Below are 22103 nucleotides of genomic sequence, written 5' to 3'. Positions count from 1 at the left end.
TATGGGAAGTGTAGGATGTAGGATTTATTGAAGTTAAATGTCAGGATATTTTTACTTTTCTTTTTTGTGGTGGGAGAGCTGAGGCTATTTTTTTTTTCTAAATCATATGCAGACTGCATTTTAAAGTGATAGGGTGTTGACTTGGGTGCACAGAGAGGAAAATTGAAGGTGGGTGAAATGATCTGATAAAGTCAGTCACTCATGCAGAGTCTGAAATGATGTTGAAACATTAACAGTCTTTTTTTTTTTTTTTGAAAAAAGATCAAAATCAATGTGGCAGAACCAGAGATGTTTTCTTTTTTTATTCCACACATTCTTGCCAAAATCTGATGCCTACATTACCCACAGTGCAATCTGAATAAAATCACTCAACATACTGGATCTGAATCAGCTGTGTTATGTTAGCTGCATCTAATGGAGCCTGGAGCTGCTATGAGGAGCAGGCTACAGAGGTCTGATAACCTCACTTCTTTCTAACTACACACCTCCAGATATTTTTTCATTTTCAAACATCACGAGTCTCACACAGCTCCCTCTAGAGCCACAAAAGGTTCTATACTACTTTTTTCACACATGCAATAGTACTCCCTAACACCTAGGAAAAGACATTGACGTGTAAAATCAGTGGCACTTCCCTTTAAAAGTCAACTAGACACAGTTACTGCCCTCAACTATGTAAAAACTTTATATGAAAACACTAAATGACATTTGATTTTGGATCCATGACTTGCTTTAAGTGTCATTACATATGTATGCATAAAAACACAGAGCATCCATTAAATATATGGATATCAAGGAATCTTTATTAAAACAACACATAACAGCACAATGTTGAAATTTGCTCCCTCGCCTCTCCAGCATCTTGACAGCAAAAATGACATATTTTATTGTGCAATATACAGTATTTATTCAAGTATAACCATTTGTCATCTAAATTAATGCATGAGAGACAATGATACATATGACAGAGATAAAGAAGAATATAGGTATCTGAAAAAGAGGAGAATGTATTTCTTATGTACTGTGCCCTCAGAGTGGTTGTACCAGAGGAATGGGGAAAAAAAAACCTACAGATGATGGAATCAAATCCTTTTTGTATTTTTAAAACCAAAACTTATTTACAGATTCATGCAACATGCAGTATATCAATTGATACAAAAAGTAATAAAAACTAGATATACAGAGTAATTCTTCAGTATAAATAGTATAAATAATGTTCTTTTATATATAAATAGCTCTGTCTTCCTTCTTTGTTGGTCTGAGATTTTGATGTGAGACATCTGGTGTGAAATGAACTTAACTTTCCAAACAGATTCAAGCTTACAACACTGTAAATCCTAACCCCTGCTGTCCAGAGGCAGAGCTAGCTGTTGCTTCACACTCCAAGTGTGTCAGAATTAGAAGTGGTTGTCGAATGAAACAGGAGGTGTCAAGATGTCTCAGGATGGAGTTGGAGCTTTGGGATTGCTTCAGAAAAGGAGCTGCAGCAGAGTAATTCTCTGAAGTGGGCGTCACCCAGAGAAAACAGGACAGGCACTCTGGAAATGTGGCTGCAGAAGTCGCACATTTTCTGCTCTCCCTCGTCACATCCTTATTTCTGCAGAATGAACTGGTCGATGAACTCATTCTGCTCCGACTCCACTTTGGACAAGGCTTCATACTCAATACGATACCTGAAACAAGGATACACACAGTATCAGGGCTGCAACTAACCATTCTTTTCATCATCAGTTTATCTGCTGATTATCTTCTCAATTAATATATTCACTGTTTTGTCTAAAAAATGTCTGATAATATTGACAAATGGCCATTATAATTTATCATAGCCTGAGTCAGTGCCTGCAAATTGCTTGTTTTATCTGACCATCAGTCCAAATCCCCAAACAAAACAAAAAACCCTTCACATGAGAATCTGGAATTGGAGACTAATAGTCTCAGCTCTATACAGTATGACAGAAAACTGATCATTACAGAATGAATGCATTTAATTTATGGCAGTTAAATAAAAACTACATTCTCCATCACAGGCATGAAATTTATAAAAATGGCATTCATAGTAGACAAAATGAACAAAATCAACAAAACTGATGTGGCAGCAGACTACAGCACGTGACTGATTAGATGCTACGTGACACAGTCGAGCCTGGTCAACTATGGGCTTCTTCAGAAATGTCCAGCTGATAAATGTTAAAAGTTCTCATTTGAAATGAGTGTTACAGTTTATTTTCTATAACTATCTGACTGTTTCTCTTTGAAGTGGGAGTTAAAACAATTACTCAAAGAAGTTGAAATGGTAGTTAAAATACATGTTGTGAAATGTGTTAAAGGTTTAATTTAAGTCCAGGCACTGAAAGGAGCTCAAATGTAAGTGATGAATTGAGCTGAAGTTTCTGAGAGTTGGTATCAATTCAAGGGGAAAACTGAAAGATGATGACAGTTGAAGTGTAAGCACTAACAGCAGTTGGAATAAAATGATGAAGTTTTTTTTGTTTTTTCTTGTGTGAAGACCTTAGAATTCAGCTTAAGTGTCCTAATCATGTTAAATCAGTTCATGAGCACGTCACTGCAGTGTCTAATACTAAATTTGAAGGACAGCTCATAAAAAATGTAAGGAACTGTTTAATTGTGCATTGTGTGACCCATGCCAACACCTGACCTCATAGTGTTATCCCCATCAAAGTCAGCATCCAATCCAAGATTTTTGTGATTACTTTTAGAGCTCTTCATGGTCAGGTACTGATCAAGGTTTGTTGGTTGGTTGGTTATCCCTTCAGATTTAAAACTTAAAGCTACTGTGCCTTTGAAGTCATTCCTTCTAAACTCCAGAATTCTCTCCCATTGGACTTCAGATTGGTGGATACCTTTAAAAAGCGGTGACTACATCCATATTTTTTTACAGTCTGTGGTTGGTACACGTGGCACTTTGTAAAAAAAAAAATAACGCAGCGAAAATGAAATGGCAATTCAGTCTGATTATCAGGCTAACTCACTGTATCCACTGTTTACCTCTCAAGTTGCATCTTCTTCTCTGCGATGAGAGCCTGAAGCTGCTGCTGTTGGGCTTCCCTTTGCTTTGCCACAGACTTCAGCAGGTTTCTTGCTCCAATGGCCTAAAGGAGAAGAACACATGATGGTAGCAAATAAAGTCATGCTCTCATAACCAAACAGAAGCACATACTGTACAGTATATTGTACCTGAAACAACTAAGATGAGCTCAATGGTAGTTTTAATACATCCAGGTGTTTCAAAGCTTTGGGGACATACAGCTACTGAAAAGCAGCTTCAAATGTCAAGCTTACCTTCATCTTTTCTGTCTCTGCTTCTTTTGCCAGCTCATCTACCAGCTCAATCAGACCTCCAACTATCTTCTGAAACTGTCCAATTTCTGTAAAAGCACATATTTACACATCCTGTGTGACCTGTTGACGGTGGAGAGAGAGTTGGGGGGGGGGGGGGGGGGGTGTGACCAAATCGAAATGCATGTAACAAAATACTCTGTGCTTACTGTCCACAAATTCTTTGCACTCCTCCTTGAGCTCTGAGGTCTTATGGCTGACATCAGGCTCCAGTACCCGTAGCTTGTTGAGCTCATCAAAATAAAAGCCTGCCTCTGCTAATGGGTCTTTAGCCATGGCCACAGGGCCTGACACAAAGAAGGAAAAGGAACAAGAACAACACAATTACCACAACTAAAATACAGCTTTGATTCATAGGCTATCGAATGGACAGCCCTCTTTTACAACATATGTTTCACTGATGCAGCAAGAAAAGAAAAGTTCACTTTACACTGAAATCAACGGCTTTATAGCTTGATAACTTATCTTATGCTGACAAGTGACTTGTTATCCGGCAATCACACAGTGACAATATCTGGGTTACTGACGATGACAACTGGTTGCCAGTAATGTTAACATTTGCCCTGTTTGCTGATGCAAAATAAACATTTCATTGAACTATGACCTTCAATGAGAGACCACCATATGGCAAGACGAGACACTGCCTTGTTTTGCATTTTAACTTTAGTCGTCAGTTTTTTAGGTTAAGTGTTACCTTTCTTAGTTAGATAGCTACATAGCTATAACTAACGTCAAGTTACTTCAAATGGGATTAAGTTATGTAGTTGTTGTGAACGTTAGCACACTGCGTCTAATGTGTGCAATGACTTTACGTTAACTTCACAAAATTAATATTACGGTTAGTCTCCAAATGTGGAAAAAGTATCGTATCCCTGCCTATGACCTTAACGGTGTTAATGTTAGCTATCTTGCTAAAATTTGTTGAGATAACTCAGCTAACTAGTTAGCTATATCTCGCTAACATTAGCCTGCTGACAAAAGCCAATTGGACAACGAGTTAAAAACACTCACGTTACGCTCTTTAAGAGTGATTAAATCACTGTACAGCTATTCGTAACTATTACTAACCACGTCCAGAACAGAAAACTCTATATTTTACCTGTTTAAGCCGCTATCACCGCTAACGCAGATGGCTCCGTGTTGTGTGACTATGTGGCAGAGCTCAAAGCTCCTCCTACCCCGCTGCCAGGGAAACCAAACACTGCCTCTCTGCCTCTCTCTATATATCTATATATCTGCGTGTGTGTGTCTGCTCCTCTGATATTTCCCACTCAAATAGGCTATTATATTTTTCTTGTAATAACAGTTTATTCTCATAAAATGACGACTTTTCTGTCGTAAAATTATTAATGTATTCTCCAAATATTATGACTTTATTCTCGTAATATTACGACTTTTTTTCTCGAAATCTCAGAATGTTTTTCCTCTGTGTGGCCCTAATATTAATAATAAACACATGATAAACACACTGAAACTTGCTTTTACAGAACAGAAAGGCTCGCAGTGCGTGTTGTTGACTGAGGGGAGCAGCATTACACTTCACAACATACAGCCTGCAGTAAATTCAGTAGAAGAAGAAGGAGGAGGAAGAGGGAGTTTAACTTTTCGCACTTTTTATAACTCAAATCTTGATACTGTTGTGGATGTCTGTCTCACGGCGATATAGGGAAAGTTAATTAGCCGTACGGTGTGCGGTTATTTGACAACACGAAGAGACAACACGGAGAGGTCGGTGAGTAAAGTACGTAAACTGATGCCCCGTTAATTTACGTGTTCGCTGCTGGATGAAGCCGAGGCACGATAACGTTACGCACTCAGTTGAAAAATCTGGCAATTTAATGTGTCTTTTGTTCAGTATACCTTACACATCGCGATAACTTAAAATATTTCCCCAAAGTTGGTTTACGTTATAACCAACGTTAATTCGGGGTGTGTTCAAAACAAAAACTAACCCAGATTTGAATACATATTCAACTTTTAGGCTTGGTGCTGCCTCGAAGTTTGACTACCCAACATTAGCCAACATTAGCAAAACACGCCCATGTAGAAGGAGGCTGTGACAAAGTTTGACGTTAACCAAATTAGCGTTAACTCACAGACACATTTTCTGGCATTAAAACATTGGTGGGTAGTGAGTTAGTATCGACCAGACGAACTGGTCAAAAGACCATAACTATTTAATCAATAACTAAAGTAGCGTTATACAATGTTGGGCTCTTGTCGACAAAGAAGAAAATGTTAAAACGACCACATTTTTAAAGGGAGTTCAGTCCTACATTTCTGTAACGCTTTATGACCGAAAAGGACACCCGAGCTAACCTTCAGCTCGCTGTTGATTCAGTAACCTAATAGTTAGTTTACTAGGTCTTAGCTGTTTATTTAGCCACTGTTTAACTAGACTGACTTAGTATATTTACACTTGTGCCCAGATTCGGCGTGTAACTTAACACAAGCTAACAAAATATCAGTGAAATAGCTACCTGGCAGCAATTTGAAGCTACAAACCCCAATGTTTACTTGTTAGCACCGCTGTACCTAGATAATGCTGTATACATTAACGCAAACTAAGCTTTTAGCTTTGTTCATAGAATTGTAATATACATAAGGTAACAGTTTTAGGTTTGGTGAACTAGCTCTACTTTTAAGGAGAAGCACTACCAAGATATTGTAGAGAGATCTAAAATAGTGCTAATTTTAGTGTATCTGAAGACAGGTGAGCTGCCCCCCGTTGTAGATTTTATTATTTTGTCCTTTTATTTTATTATTAATTGTAATGTCCCTCATTCTTGTAGTTTCCTGCCCAGCTACATTCCATTTATTGGGAAGGGGAACCAGAGGAAAAGATAACATTAGGGTAGGTGGTTTCCACTCTGTTTTGTGATACATGCCCTTGTCCACTGGGGGCCCTGCTTTACCTTTTAAACAGTATTTATCAACATCAGTCTTCTCTATGTTGCTCCATAGAAAGACTGCAGCATCAGTTCAGGGCTCTTGTGTTTTGCCAGGAATGAGCTGGAGCAGTGAGAGGTTGTGGCGGCCTCATCAGTAGCTGTCACCACGGCGGGGGACCTTCGGACCTCCGTCTGCAGGGTGGTCATCTACCTCCAGAAGGACATGTCCGGGGACAGCTGCCTGCCCCAGCATCACACCCAGTCTGCCTCCACCTCCCCAGCCCCTCATTTGGCATGTCCCAAGACAAAGACCTGCAGTTATAGAGGAGCAGTGGGCCTGGGCAACAAGTATGTCCGGCTCAATGTTGGTGGGACCCTGTTTTACACCACACTGCAAGTGCTGACCAGGCAGAACTCCATGCTGAAAGAAATGTTCAGCGGAAAGAAGGAAGTATTCACTGATAAAGACGGTATGCTATTTCTGAAAATAAATCAAAACTAAAATCCATATTATGCTGTTATCGTTCTATAACACAATATGTCAACATTAGTACTAGTGTATTGCCAGTTTAATGTTCTATTTAACATGACATTGCAGGTAAAACAATGTAAGTTATAATAAAAGTATTGTGACTGATTTTCTGTATACTTTGATGAAACTTATGGCTTTACTGACACATTTATGGCATATGGACATCACAATATGACATGACATCACAAATGTCTTATCCATTGCACCTATAAACATTCAAAGTCCAAATAACCTCACCTGTTGCTCATCATGACCATGACTGGCCAAGTCAAGAATGGATGAGATAATTTTAATGAAATAACACGTAATATGTGTTATATAAAGTGAAATATCACATAATTACAACATTGTTCCCTCTCAGAGATGCAAGGGTTTGTTTGTGTTCATATTTTTAACTTGATCTGTCGTTTTCGTTCAGGTTGGATCCTGATCGACCGCAGTGGGAAGCACTTTGGCAGCGTCCTGTGCTACCTGCGTGATGGCACAGTCACCTTACCCACAGGCCGCCAGGCGGTCCTGGAGCTGCAGGCTGAGGCAAAGTACTACCTCGTCCAGGGCCTCGTGGAGCTTTGTCAAAACACCCTGCAGGTCAGTCACATGTGTACAGACTGGTATTTACAATTATCTTTGACATGCAAGTTATTTTTTGTTGTATATCATCACCAACTTGAGCTACATCTGGATTATGAGGGCCGGGGTAGAGTAGCAACACATTGTACATTAGGCGGAGGCAGCGTCAGGTGAGTTATGTATTTCTAGTTTTGTGATATCACATTATTCTTTGCAATACCTTTGATGAAATCTGCTTCCGGGATGCGTTAGAGAGTTCTACTAGCGATCTAATTGGAGATGAAACAGCCAATCAGAATTCTCCGATTGATTGGTTGATTTTGTGGAACATTTGTAACGCTGTGCCAGGTTGAGTGAGTGTGCAGGCAAAGTTGAGTGTGCACAGAGTGGAGAGGTTGAGAGAGAGAGACAATGTGAGCTAGTGTGCAGCGGTCTGTCAGCACACTGAGCAAGTTTGTGAGAGGGCATATGAGTAAAACTGAGTGAGAGGGGTTATTATTGCACATTTAATATGGATAATAGCAAACGTGCAAATACATTTATTGAGCACAGAATAGATTTTTGTTTTCTCAAATGAAATGATTTTTTGCTTGCGTATAATTTCTCTTCTAAATATAATTTATGTGCTTGCAAAATATAATTTTCTGTGCTCCAAATCTCCCATTGCTCACTCAGGAATGAGGCACAAATATAACACCATACTCTGAGGTGTACCCATCTGTGCTGGGGGACTTGTTTGCCTTAAGATTTGAAATTACCATGTTTATTTCTTCTGCTATAATTTCTGCTGTCAGGGCCATGTTCTGTTCCTTTGTTACTCTTGGTAAATTTGAAGTCTCCAGAAGTAAATCCGTCTGGTCTTTGTCATTAGCCACTGGTTAGGCATATTTTTTTTTTTTTATGTAAATGTTAATCTTTGCAAACTTCACCCTAGTAGTTCCAGTGAGAAAAAACACTTGCTTGGAAGCAGGGACTTTTTGTTCCTGAACTATGGCTCAGGAGCAAAAACTGGAAATAGCTTCCTGACATTGAATTTCAGGTAAAATTTGTCCTGAAGTTAGTCCCTAAACAGGTTTTTGGCGATATGAAAACATATTGTACTGTGAGAAGACATATTTGTCAACCCTTAGAGATTAGCCATACTGTTTGTATTTGTGACAGTATTGCAAATCAGTGACTTGGACTGCTTTGAGGCAATACCGGATTTGCATCAGTGTGATAAATTGAAATATCTCAGCAACTAAAGACATTCATGGTCGTGCCTAAACTTACAACTTTCGCACAGTACTGTATATATCTATCAAGATATAAAATATTCTATACCGTAATAGAGGATTTTATTCATATTGTCCACCCCTACTTTCTATTTACTTCCTTGGCAATGTATAAAAATTCCTTCAGTCTACAGTTCATGTTTCCTTGTGCCTTACCCTGACTCTGTGTTTGCTGCGGTAGTGAGTGCTATTCAACTCAACAACAGAGCCTCTCAGGTGCACAGATTGGATTTACTGTGGACCACAGTGTGTATTTATGCCTCTAGGCTACGGCAGCAATACAGTTTGCGGCACCATCTGTGCAAGACAAGTGTCAGTGGGTATGCATCATACTGACAGATGTTCACGGGAATGTCTGCCGGGCTGCCAAGCTTTACACATCCTTTGGTTTCCAGGGGGACAGATTGCAAGGCAGCATCATTGAATTTCTTAGCTCACCGGCTGTCACTCATTCATCATCATGTCCAGTAGTTTATGAATGAAGAGCGCTCAACTTGCCTCCTCTGAGGTTCATTACACAGTCTGAGTAAGCAACATACAGAGCGAAGGACAGTGTAAGGGCATCTCTTAAAGTGTAGCAACAACTGTATCAAGACATCACTAACACCTTCTATAATGTTATTCATCTCATGTGCTAAATGAACAACACTACAAAATGAACAGCTGCCACTTCACACCTCACTTCCCGTGTGAACAATTCTGTTCAGTACTTCATCACGAATGGATACCATCAGGAGGGCTGTAGAAGATCTGGGATTGTATAAATCCTTCAATTATAGCTGTTATTGTGGATTAGTTGTGTGCAGTTGCTGTCCTGCCCCAAGAAGGCTGATCTAAACATGTGCTCTGTAAGCAGAGAGCTTGTCTATGCCATTTTTGCATTGTGTGCCTAGCATGTAGTGTGTAGGAATGTAACCAAATGCATTATTTAGATATTAATAGATAATGTGTTTCTAAACAGATGCAAACAGCATCCATATTTGTGCAGTAATATTCTTTTTTTCCCACTAAGTTGACATGTCACACACATTCAAACTTGCATCCCTTCTTCTCAGAGTCATCTCTCTACTAAATGAAGGAATCTCTGTATGTATGTATGTCCTTTGCATATCTTGAGAATTGTTCATCCTATCGACTCCACACTTGGCAGGTGTATGGCTGGGGACCCAAGGGAGTGCAGTATTGAATTTGGTGCAATTTGGACACACTTTGAATAAACCATCGATCAAGGAGCTGCTCCACTCTGTGCAGGGGCAGGACGGCGCTTCAGGGCTCTGCCAACTGACTCCAGCATGTCAGGGAGAGACCAGAGATGAGGCGTGACATGACTCAGAGAAAAGTGCTCTTAAAAGAGAAAAGTAGACAACGAAAACAACTTTTAATCAGGAATGGACACTCGTACCCTGTGTCTAGACAGAAAGTGTAGCATGTGCAGCACGATCAGCAGCAGGAGCAAATGAACCATGGTGTCTACCCAGGAGGCGTTCAGGTACATGTTTGAGCATAGTTCACCCGTGTTTAGGAAGCACTCAGAGCCAATACACAATGAATATAGTTAAAACCAGTTTGTCTCATATGCTCTGAGACCGTGGCGATTGTGAAGCACAAATCTTTGGAGCGAACATACCCTTTCAAATCCGAACCAAAGGCACAGAAAACAAGAACGATCTAAGTGCTCAATATGATCGATCCACTTTATTTTAGGATGCACATTATTTTATTTTTAAATGCATTCCTTATTTTAGGCTACTTGAAATGAGAAAAGAACATTTATTTATTATTAGAGTACTTATTTATATCATCTGTGTATAATAGAATGTTAGTTTCTTTCATGTTGTTGGTGTATATACTCATTCACGCCTCACATCAACTGTATTAATGTTTATATGCGTTGAAGTAGCAGCCGGAGGCCAAGCAATTGATTCATTCTGAACATGCACATTTTAAATGGTCACTGCACTAGTTACTCAGTAAATTCTGATGACACAGATGTCATATACATAATGCCGGAGTTCATGGAACTTTCTTTTTCCACTGTTAGTGGTATCTTGGATGTCCATTAAGGATAAACATCCCTAAATTAGCTTAGAAGTTACATATAAAGATGATACTTATAAGACACTCCTTCAGACCCCTCTTGCTCTATAGTCACCAAATTCAGAGTTTTTCTTCTGTATCAAAATGTTTTGAATGACTTTTGAATATGATCATCAGTCTTCATCAGGGTAAAGCATGGCTCGGCTTTTACAAACCTATCTTGTTTCATAATGATATACTTGTCAACCTAATTGTGCTGGAACTAAGTGGACAGAAGAGAGGTGGGAAATCTGTACCAAGAGTATAACAGTGCACATTAATCTGCCTTGTTCCTTCACCCTTGTTTCTTCATGCATTTCAGTGTTTGGCTGATTTTAAACCCACCTCACTAATGGAAGGACATTTTGTTAGTGATGTTTGCCATGTTCCAAACAAGATTAATGGTTCAAATTTGTTTCTGGAAACAATATCTTTGTGAATTTTCAGTCTGGTTTCAAGAAAAAGAAGAGAAACTCCTCTACTAAAGGTCATGGATTACTTATTGCTGGCAGCTGATGTTGGCCATTAATCCATTCTGGATCTAAACACAGTGTCACCACCAGGTGCCATTCTTTGTTCACTGTCACATTCAGTAACTCAGCATTGCAGGAATCTTAGCGTCATTTTTGACTTCAGCCTCAGCTCTGACAAACATGTTAATTCAGTAGTTCAATCCTGTTTTCTACATCTCAGAAACATTTCAATGATTAGACTGTTTGTGTCTGCCAAAAATCTGGGAACTGTTATTTGCGCCTTCATTACCAGTCAGACTATTGTAACCCCCTGCTCTCTGGAAAAATCTCTCTCCTGCTTGTAACTCACCCAAAACTCAGCTGCTAGGATTTTAACTGGCACAAAGAAACATGATCACATTTCACTGATCATGGTTTCCCTACACTGGCTACCTGCTGCTTCTTGAACTGATAACAAAATTCTACTGATTACTTTAAAAGCCCAGGAGGCCTCGCTCTGAGTTATATTTCTGACCTTTTGCTGCCTTATGTCCATCCCACTCCCTGACATGGTCAGAAGCCTCTCTTCTCATTGTTCCAAGGTCTAGACTTAGAGACTCAGGCACAAAGGTGATGGAGCATTTGCAGTGCCTGACGACTTCAGGGCTACAAACTCTGTTTCTTCTTTTAAATCATTTTTAAAAACTCACTTAAAAAAGAAATGATACCCCTAACTACCAGTGTATGTTGGTGTGTGATTGACAGGGCAATAAAGAGCAACCCCTGTGTGTTATACCTGTGGTCACCTCCAGTAAGGAAGAGGAGAGGCTCATCCAGTCTTCTACCAAGGTAAATACAGACCATGACTTTCTAGGCGTTGAATGAAGCTGAAAATAACGCCCAAGTCATTATTTTATTATTTTAACAGCATTTTACTAAGTTAGGTCCTAAGGTTAGTTCGATGGTGTCACCAGAAAACCTCAAAACGTCATCAAATTGCTCTTATGATAAGTCTTTATATGGGATTTGTTGTTGACAATTAAAAGACAAAATAATATTAGCTATGTTCTTTTAATCTCATTTAACAGCTATTGAAGGATGAAGATATAATTTGCTTATTCTTTCATGTGAATGCACTTAAATATTCATAGAAACATTAATTTTCTGCTTTTTTGTCACAGTATTCCTGCCAAATGGATAATGCCTACTTGAAGTTAATACATACTTGGCACATTTAGGATGTTTAATCTTTTTTTGTCCTCTGTTAGCCTGTGGTGAAGCTCGTGTACAACAGAAGCAATAACAAGTACTCCTACACCAGGTAAGAAAGACTTCTTCCAGAGGTCCCTCTGGCATCCATCATTACAAAGTTAATTGATTTTTTTCTTCTTCAAAGTACTCTGCAAGGGAAGCACTGATTGTGTGAAGTAATAAACTCTAATGAGCCACAGGCCACAGAGTGGAGTAAATTATGAGGCACAACCTCTCAAGATCACTTTGCTTTTGTCTTGACAGTAACTCAGACGACAACCTGTTGAAGAACATCGAGCTGTTTGACAGGCTGTCGCTCAGCTTCAATGGCCGTGTCCTCTTCATCAAAGACGTGATTGGAGACGAGATCTGCTGCTGGTCTTTTTATGGTCAGGGGCGCAAGCTGGCTGAGGTCTGCTGCACCTCTATAGTCTACGCCACAGAGAAGAAGCAAACCAAGGTGAGGATGAGTGAAATCACAACTGCTGTTTTTCAAAAGGAGGAGAAACCCTTGTAGACGTTTGGCACCATGTCTGTGGGAGTGTTCAATATATGGTTCCAATTACTACGGTTCATATCTATCCAGCTTACAGCTAATGTCTGTATAGTTGTTACATTGGCTGCATAGAATAGAGAAATGGTCCAGAGGTTAAATACATGCGATTGACACAAGGCGAAAATTGGCTTTGCTTTCTGTCTGACTAAACCAACTAAACAACATGGTTCCAAGTACTAGGATCTGTCAAAAAAGGGGAACTGGAGTGACCAAACCTCTAGAGTTGTAGACACATATCAAATAGTTTGCAAGTTACTCTAGCAGTTCAAAAGAACCTTGGTTGTGTGTAAGCTGGAACTTTGGCCTTGTGCAGCGATTTATACCAGATCAGTACTGACTGACAATGTGGATGTCTTTTCTTTATGTATTTTTGTCCACCAGCAACATGTGGACCATGTGAAGCCTTTTGCAGACATGGAAAACATTGCTGGCTTCATCAAGTTGTTAAACTGACAGCTTTTTGTTATTCTGGCATAGGTGGCTTTTACATTAATGGTCAGATTTAAAGTGAGCACAGAGAAACTTTCCACTTTCAGCAGATGAATGTGAAAACAATCTTTTAGTGATCATTCTGCACAGTGAATATCAAAATAAAGTAAAAATAAGCATAACACATTTTTGAGTGTAGGGGGACTTTAAATTATATGGATGAAGAGGGTTTCTGTTCTCTTACCGAGGCTGCATCACTGATGGGTTATAAAACTTATTTTGCTGGTGAAGCATTGATTAATGATCATGACTACTACTTTCTAGAGTCTGACAGTGAAAAAGCACTGACTGACAAGACGTTAGGACTCTCATTAAATTATTATTTGCAGATGAGCATGGGGACCTATATTTTCAGTCGTGTATATATATCAATCAATCAATCAATCAATTTTTATTTATATAGCGCCATATCACAGCAAAAGTCATCTCAAGGCACTTTTCACATGGAGCAGGTCAAGATCGTACTCTTTAATTTACAGAGACCCAACAATTCCCCCATGAGCAGCACTTGGCGACAGCGGTAAGGAAAAACTCCCCTTTAACGGGTAGAAACCTCAAGCAGAACCCGGCTCTTGGTGGGCGGCCATCTGCTTTGACCGGTTGGGTTGAGAGAGAGAAAGAGAGAGGGAAAGGGGGAGGGGGTACAGAAGAACAACAATCATAACAATAACAATAAGTATAAGCAGCAATAGCCAGGGAAGGACGCCATCAGGACTGTGAAGGACCGCAAAGGCTCGGCCCAGAACCCAGGGGTTCCTCTGAGATGAGAAAGCACAAAAAAAACTCCGGGGAAGAAGCAAAGTTATTGACATGCATTGATGTAACATGACATACAGATGGAGAGGAGGAGGAGGAGAGAGGAGCTCAGTGCATCATGGGAAGTCCCCCAGCAGTCTAGGCCTATAGCAGCATAACTAAGGGCTGGTCCAAGGTGAGCCTGGTCGGCCCTAACTATAAGCTTTATCAAAAAGGAAAGTTTTAAGCCTACTCTTAAACATATATATATATATAATGTTACAATCTCAGATGTTCATATTAAATGTGGCCAAAGTGTCAAATAAAGGGGTAAATGTACATAGAAATAATTACTGTGAGCAAAAAGGACCAAGTTCAGACTGCTCTGAACACTCGGTTTCCAACGTTTTTTTCTACTTTCAGCCCGAGCTGACGTCAGCTCATGACGAATTTCTGTATGTGGTGATCTGCTCCACGCACAGCATGCAAGTTCACTGCTCCACTCTGCTAACATTATGGCAGTTTTCCATTGTTTTGGGGGAAGTCATGCCAAACCATGACTTCATTACACAGCACCGCTAAGTGAAATAAGTAGTTTACCTGTTGGAGGTGTGCTGGTCGTCTGTAGCTCTTCATCAAACATCATCATCACTGTGGCTGTTTCTGCTTGTACTGTTCCTCTCTCCATTATTTCTAACTGATCATGTAAAAGTATCTCTTATCCAGACATGAGACTGACATGCTAAATTGCCATCGCATTTACTTAACAAAAGCAGTTTTTCTGTACCACCAGCTATGTTTGCTCTGCCTGTATGAATGAATAAAATCTAGAAGGAACTATTTTGATCTGTAAATTGTCATGTGTATTCAGTACTTATTCACAATGGGAAAAAATCATATATACAGAAGAGGCACTCTTTAAGAAACAGTGAATACTTTATCAGGATAACACTCTTGAGTTTTCTTGACCTCGTGTTTTTTATCATCTCTGTCTCTTTCTACCTCAGGTGGAGTTTCCTGAAGCTCGCATCTATGAGGAGACTCTGAACACCTTGCTGTACGAGACGATGCCGCTGCCTGACAACTCCCTGCTGGAGGCCACTCGTCGGAGCTACTCCAACTGCGGCTCTCACAGTGAGGAGGAGGAGGGGCCTGGAGGAGCCGAGCTTCGAGAGCGCGTGCGTCGAATCCACGTCAAGAGGTACAGCACATACGACGACCGGACACTGGGACACTGAGACTGAAACCACAAACCCGCCAGGCAGATTTCAGCTTTTCAGATTGATGACGGACATTTGAAGATGAAGTCTGCTGAGGCTCATACATTTCTCTTTTGAATTTTTTATCATCTTACTTCCTCTACCACTATCTAAAAGAAGTCCAAATTGTGGCCTTGATGTAATTGCATCTGACTTTTTAATCTAGATGAACGTGATGTTGTCTGCTCTGTCCATCATAATTTATGAATTATCATTATCAGAGGATTCAGAGCAACTACTTTAAATATCTAGAGAACTGTAGGTTTTTAGTAGTGGAGGAAAATCACTAATATGCACTATTTCTTAGAAGAAATACTGTTACAATCATAGCACTTACACTCTGAATCAGCAGGAGAGCGTGTTTCATATTTATATAGTAGATTGTATTTTTCATATACACATTTACAACAGCCTGTTGTTTGCCAAAGATGAACCTGTTTTAGTTTTTCTAAAACTAGTGTGCCTCTAACATGTTTTAATACAGTTGACCATAATGCCTTTTTCCAGTTGTGAAGATAAAAGTTCTTATTATTCAGCTATTGTTTGTCTTTGTTTTGCTTTTAGTCGACAGGCATAATTGGAAATTCCAGTTGGAACTCGACTATCAGGAGACGAAAAGTAATTCTGTCATATGCAGTTACATATTCTGGTTATTGTTGACTCACTTTAAAGAACCAGGCATGCCAAAGACCTACGAAATAGTCTTGTTTGTCTCTTCACACTGTTTGATGAAGTACAAATACAAACAAACAACCCAAGCATTTTCACACCTCTGTGAATCTAATCACATGGGCATGTCTTGAATACAAATTGAGAATATGCTTTTCTTTGCTGTGGAACTGTCCAGCCTGTAATCTTGTGGTAGAAGAAAGGAAAAGGGGGGGAAAAAAGAGACTGCAGTTTGGCTGAAATCACATATTCACTATTCTGAGCTATGAGGTCGGTCGGATCTCTTGACTGCCTGCAATACCAGTTCAACAGGATGAACGGCCGCTGGAGAGGGTCGACGAAAGCCAACAGTGCGAGACGTGCTGCAGACACACACTGCAGGTGATGCTTGGCCACACACAGTCGACAGTAACACTGTGACAATAGGACAAAAGGAAGGATGATTTTTGCGTCCCTGAATCAAAAATAATACAATGATTTAATACATAGATCAAAAACTAAAACTGACATGAATACATCTATGTAAGTTGATTTAAACAGCTGAACGATATACTAACATTTAGACACAAGTGCAAAGTGAAGGAAGAACTGGGCACTACCGCCTTCAAGCTGCGACATCATATATCACTCTTACATTTCAAAATATGCCAGTCTTTCTTCAAAACTAAACTTTGAGAAAATATTACAGTTTACCAGCTGCATGGAAATCCGTTTTCAGATTTCCTGCCTGACCCGTTTTCTCCTGGAAATAATCAGTGTCACTTGTGCATTTGCTGAGTTTCCATGCATTTAATAAAATTGGCTTTCAGCTGTAAGTGGATTTCTGAGATAATGAAAAGGAGAAACCTGGTTTCTCTTTATCAAGGTAAAGAGATGAAGAGCAACCAGCATTACTGTAGTGCATTTACATTCTCTCATTTAACAATCAAAGGTTATGTTTACATCGAGTGTTACTCAACACCAGAATGCATTTTGTGTATCCTCGAGGTCTAACAAACATGTTGAATGCATTCCCTTCCTCATGAAATAATCATAAAACTGATTTTTAAAGTATTTCTTTTCTGTATTATTTACATCCATGTTTACTAACTTGCAGTCTTCTTCCCTGCCTTTACTGGGTTTCTTGGTGCATTACAGCCACCTGCAGATCGGTAAAATAGTGTGAAATTATTAGCAGTACCCACATGCAAGTGTGTGTGTGCATCCTTGTACATGTACACAAGGTGTTGCTGTGATTTGTTTGTAGTTAAACGCATTACAAGTGACATTATTAGATTAGACATTATCATCATCTGAGGTGATACTTGCTTGTTGATACAGGTCCCTGATTTCTTACACTTGCATTTCTTACAGGTTGCATGTGTCTACTGGTTGTGAGCAGTTCAACCAAACAGTAATTGTTCCTCCTCAAATTGTTAAAGATAAAAAATTCAAAGGTTAGAACAAATAATTTTGTGTATTTTTTTTTTTTTTTTTTTTAATTTCCTATGCTGTTGATCGTCTTGCAACCCATCACCGTTATCTTGCAATTCCATTTGGGTGATCTGCATCACCAGACTGGAAACCAATAAAATGAGCATTTGACTAAAAGTCTTAACTCAAGGTTCAGTTGTTAGCTTTTTCCATAGCTCTGCAATATTTTCAGTTGTCTCAATTGAGAATTCATTGAAAATGTATCAAAAAAATCAGGAAGTCCTGTCTCAGCACATTTGCTAAATGATTCCATTTAGTCAGGGATTAAAACACGTAAGATGACTGACCTACAGTATTTCATCAAAACTGAAAAGATGACAATATAGCAATCAGAACACTTTGCTAAAATTGAACATGGAACAGAAATACAAGGTAAAATGCAGACTTGTTAAGGAAATTTTTGCAGGTAATGTGGCTTCTGAGGGTTGCAGATGCACCCTCATCCCACATGGAGGCACAAGCAGGAGGGACTTCAACAGCCGAGGTTATTCTATATCACGTTGCTGTGACGTCATGTATTTTGCAACAGGCCAACCTGGCATCAGTACAGAGGATGGTCAACATGTGCTTGAGAAAGCACTATTTTTAGAATCCTTTTTGATCAGCTGCAGCCTTTTTGTGTGCCTGCATGTTAAGGTGCCAAAGCTTGTGAATGAAGTTATATTAAAGCTGCATGTTAATGAGCTCATTAAATGAAATGCATGTACTTTATTTCCTCCACTGTAGTCCCCCATGTAATAAAGAGCTGTCTGCTCAGATATAAGCATGAGTGAGTTATTACAACCAACTAGCGATGACAAACCCAAACCCATTTTCTAGAATTTCACACCTTTCACATGAGAACAGCTCTACTGCTGTAACTCTTTCCTGCCCAGGAGAGGAAAGAAAGCTGCTATAAATACCTTGCAGGCTCTACAGGTTGGTGTGTTGGATGCTGCAGGTTGGGGCGGGGCTGGATGCTGGCAGGCTGGTATGAGCGCCAGTGATTTTTTTTTTTTTCTTCCTCCTCCATTGATCAGTAGTGGAGAAGGCGGATCCTATAACGTCGCCGTCAAGCTGCACGGCTGCGTCAGAGTCCAGCTGAGCGAAGGAAGAAGGAAACCAGGAATAAAAAGGAAAGCGGTTCTGACAGGCCGGGCAGAGCGGACGGAGAGTGTCAGAGAGACAGACCTGTGTCGTGCACACCGCGGACAGACGGACAGACATGGAGGGCTCCACGGAGGAACAATACAAAGAGAAATTATTATGGACCGTCAAACGAGAGGTAGGCTCCAGTCTGACGGCCAGCCGAGCTTCACATTTACCAATTTACTGTATTATTTTATGTCAGTATCTACTTTAAAATCACGACAGGAGGCTAGCAAGTGTTTCGTAATTATTTGGCTTATTTTTTCACGGTCATATTGCACTGTTAACGAGCCAATGCTATTCAGTAGTATCTATTCAAGTTTACTAAACTGAAGCTAAATAAATGGACCTAGCTTAACTGTATCTCTTTCATTTTTTTAATGTCTGTTTCTTTTGTTCATACCTGACATTTGTAGGGTTAGCTATCATTTTCTAGTTTACTTCACGTTTAAAGTCACTACAGCATTATATGGACTTAATTTCTATGTGTGGTGTTTTATCGCGAGGTTAAATTGAGTGCAAGGTGTTTTAAATCTGCTATGGTGTTGCTATAACACCTTTATAATATTACTACAGTACAATATAAAAGTTTAAATTGAACATACCTATCTTACATGCATATCTGCTGTGATGTTTGAATAACATCTCTCTCAAATTTATAATAAAACTACCATTTTCCATAAGCAGCCAACACTCATTAATGAGCCAACATGCTGCCCTGCAGGCAGAAATCCTCGGTTACACCGTCTGTCTGAAGTGTAATAGCAAGGCATCTTTTCAGCACAGGTTGTCTGTCTCTACCAGCAGCTCACACAGCGCTACAGGCTTTTTGTTTCTGGTGATGAATGTCTCGCATCCCTCTAGTGAGGGATAAATCATTACTCCCGTAACCTCTCTACCCACTCCCTTTGTGATCCTCATGCTGCCTTCACCGAAAGCTACAACTACAGAGATTTTCTGCACTGAAATGTTAGTGTAAATCAAGTGCAGCTCATTGTAGGACTGAATTGTGGCAAGGTGTGGCTCACTGACTATACCTCAGTCTGAGAGAGTGTAAATGTGAGCATGTAGTTTCCATCAATATAATGGAGATGAAAGGTCAAGCTAAAAATATCAAGCAAAAAATCTATTTGAACATCAAACAGAAAAAAAACAGAAATTTTAGGATTAGTACTCTGAGCTTTGTAAGTTACAAAACATCACATTTACTGAATTACAGTGGTTAGTTGCTTCACTTTAACCCCAAACTAGTAATTTGTAATCAGGATTTCATGATTGCTGATGAGTTATATCAGATGCAATTTCCACTGTAGCTGTTTAACAAAATCAAAATAACAGTTCTGACTGTAAGATAAGGAAATTGCTATTGTAATCACTGCTGCAAATGTGGTTTTATGAAGCGTAACTCACTATGTGCTGCATAATACATGCCAGTCGTACACCTCTTGTTCAGCCTGTGGCCTCTGTTCCTTTTGGTTGATGCAGTTTGTCTTCCTCTTGACATTTGAAATAATTTTGCTGCTTTTCCATTGAGGCACCTGCAGTTTGGTCTTAGGAAGTTTTGGTCTGTTTGTTGCTCAGAAAATTCACACAAAGTGAGCGTTAAAGCTCCTGTATAGCTGACAAATACTGCTCACTGGCTGGTAACCTGTTAGCAGAGATTTAATTTGGACTTTTTTAGTCAGGTAATAGTTGTAGGCAACACCACTTGAACTGAGTCAGTCACAGGGATAAGTTCAAGTCAAGGCCGACTCCAAATGGGGGTTTAGTCTGAGTCGAGGCAGAGACCAAAAGAATATAAAAGCGCCCATTCAATATTCTTCATATTGTTGTTTTACTGTTGTTCATAGTGAGAGTCAGCTACCATATAACTTTAATCACCCAGTACAGTCCTTTGGATTTGAAAGCAACGAAAGTAAATGTTTCATTATTTGCCCAAGTCCAAGTCAAAACACCTGGGAGACTAAGACAAGTCTGAATCAAAAATCTGTAAGACTGACACAAGTCCAAGTGAAAATACAGGTCAAAGAAAAGTCTGAGTTGAAGCACCCACGAGATCCAGACAAGTCCAAGTGAAATCACACGCTAGTCTGAGACACAACCCTCAGGACATCAAGAAGTAAACACCTACAACACAACAAGTCCACGTCAAATTACCCTCGAGACTGAGACAAGTCCGAGATAATAGAAAAGAAATGTCTTAAGACCAGATTTCAGTGCCACATCAGGGATTACACCAGAGATATTTATTGCATCAGAGCCGTGTAGCAGCTATCAGAAGTCCCAGAATTTCTAATGGCGCACCTGGTTTTCATTCATTTTTAGAGACTATATTAATTTACAAAAACTGCAGAATGCATACTTCACTGCAAGGACAGAGTTTGAATATCTAGACCAAATCATTTCTGTTCCCCCTGAAGCCATCTCACAGTAACCCACAGGTTTGGGTCTTAAATAATTGAATCATCACAACGTCTGTAAGGCTCAAAATAGCTTCACTTCTCAAGATGTCTGCAGGCAGTGGGGATCCTTGTCTGCTAAACACAGACCATCAGGGAAATAAAGAGGAACATTGCATTCTGGGGTCATTGGGCCACAGGAAGCTGTGTGTTGACGCTCTGAGCTACATCTCCGGTCATTATGACTTGTAATCCAGCAGCATAAATTCTTAATGTTTCCTGGTGGTTAACATTTAAAAAAAACTACTTTCAGTGGGATGATTTGTATGAGGTCTCCATACTCCATATTGAATGTGACTTTTAAATGATTGAAATGTCCCATGTCAGGTTTCATATACATGTGTTTCAAACCTTTATAAACATGAATAGGTTCTCGAATAGAGCTTTGAAATCATAAAATACTATACTATGTTTTTTGGCTGGTTGTTCTCTGCTTTTGGCTGGTGTTCAGCCAAGTAGATGATGTGATGCCATTTTTCCATTCAGAATTGCCTTGGTTGAGCCCAGATTGCAGTTTTGGAGACATTGTAATATTTTCTGTACATCAGATAAGCCCAGAACCAATGCAACTGATAGGCTGAGATCAATTTGCCCTAAGATGAAGGAATTGCTCTTGCTTAAGAACCATATTGATCTATTGTTTTGCAAATATGTCATCCAAAACGTAACATTTGCCCAATTTGTTTAGATAACAGATAGTTATTGTATTCTCTGTGTGTATCAATTATAAAAATCAATGATGTGATTGGCCACAGGTCATCCATAAGGTGCTAGTCAATGCCTTCTGACATTTAAAGCAAACTGGGCCAAGAGAGACTGAACTGAGCAAAGCCTAGCAGCTTCTGCTTTAATGCTCCCTGTCTCTTTAAGCTGCACTCAGCTATCTGAGCATTGCTTGGCAACTGAAAGCTTTAGCAGCTCCCTAAGAAGTT

General features: G+C 39.6%; 3 protein-coding genes across 8 annotated transcripts in view; 2 read left to right on the top strand and 1 right to left on the bottom strand.

The window, feature by feature from the left end:
- Positions 1 to 781: 781 nt before the first annotated feature.
- On the bottom strand, positions 782 to 4563 carry ift20 (intraflagellar transport 20 homolog (Chlamydomonas)). The gene is made up of 5 exons (XM_042415262.1): positions 4457 to 4563; positions 3507 to 3644; positions 3301 to 3386; positions 3007 to 3110; positions 782 to 1673 (listed from the first exon to the last, which is right to left on the bottom strand). The coding sequence occupies exons 2-5, from the start codon at positions 3631 to 3633 to the stop codon at positions 1592 to 1594; spliced, it is 399 nt and encodes a 132-aa protein (XP_042271196.1). The 5' UTR covers positions 3634 to 3644; positions 4457 to 4563; the 3' UTR covers positions 782 to 1591.
- Positions 4564 to 4876: 313 nt separating this feature from the next.
- On the top strand, positions 4877 to 15977 carry tnfaip1 (tumor necrosis factor, alpha-induced protein 1 (endothelial)). Of its 4 annotated transcripts, none has more exons than XM_042415259.1 (8): positions 4877 to 5089; positions 6150 to 6211; positions 6363 to 6718; positions 7199 to 7368; positions 11918 to 12001; positions 12421 to 12473; positions 12668 to 12863; positions 15191 to 15977. In XM_042415259.1, exons 3-8 carry the CDS (start codon positions 6472 to 6474, stop codon positions 15419 to 15421), a joined length of 981 nt encoding a protein of 326 aa, XP_042271193.1. In that variant the 5' UTR covers positions 4877 to 5089; positions 6150 to 6211; positions 6363 to 6471; the 3' UTR covers positions 15422 to 15977. The 4 variants fall into 4 exon arrangements, with proteins under 4 accessions (XP_042271193.1, XP_042271195.1, XP_042271191.1 ...); XM_042415261.1 differs by having other exon boundaries at positions 6322 to 6718; XM_042415257.1 differs by having other exon boundaries at positions 4877 to 5098.
- A 2629-nt stretch (positions 15978 to 18606) lies between these two features.
- The window catches only part of sgsm2 (small G protein signaling modulator 2), a 96941-nt gene continuing 93444 nt past the window's right edge, over positions 18607 to 22103 (top strand). For all 3 annotated transcript variants that reach the window (XR_006096698.1, XM_042415251.1, XM_042415256.1), the window contains exon 1: positions 18607 to 18848. Coding sequence is in view for 2 of the 3 variants with exons in the window: in XM_042415251.1 (XP_042271185.1) it covers positions 18789 to 18848 (60 nt within the window). In the remaining variant the exon portion in view is untranslated. The remainder of the gene's footprint in view (positions 18849 to 22103) is intronic.

The sequence above is a fragment of the Thunnus maccoyii genome, chromosome 6 (assembly GCF_910596095.1).
Source record: "Thunnus maccoyii chromosome 6, fThuMac1.1, whole genome shotgun sequence".
Lineage (NCBI taxonomy): Eukaryota > Metazoa > Chordata > Actinopteri > Scombriformes > Scombridae > Thunnus > Thunnus maccoyii.
Note: the sequence above shows the minus strand (reverse complement) of the source record. Positions and strands in the feature narration are given on the sequence as shown.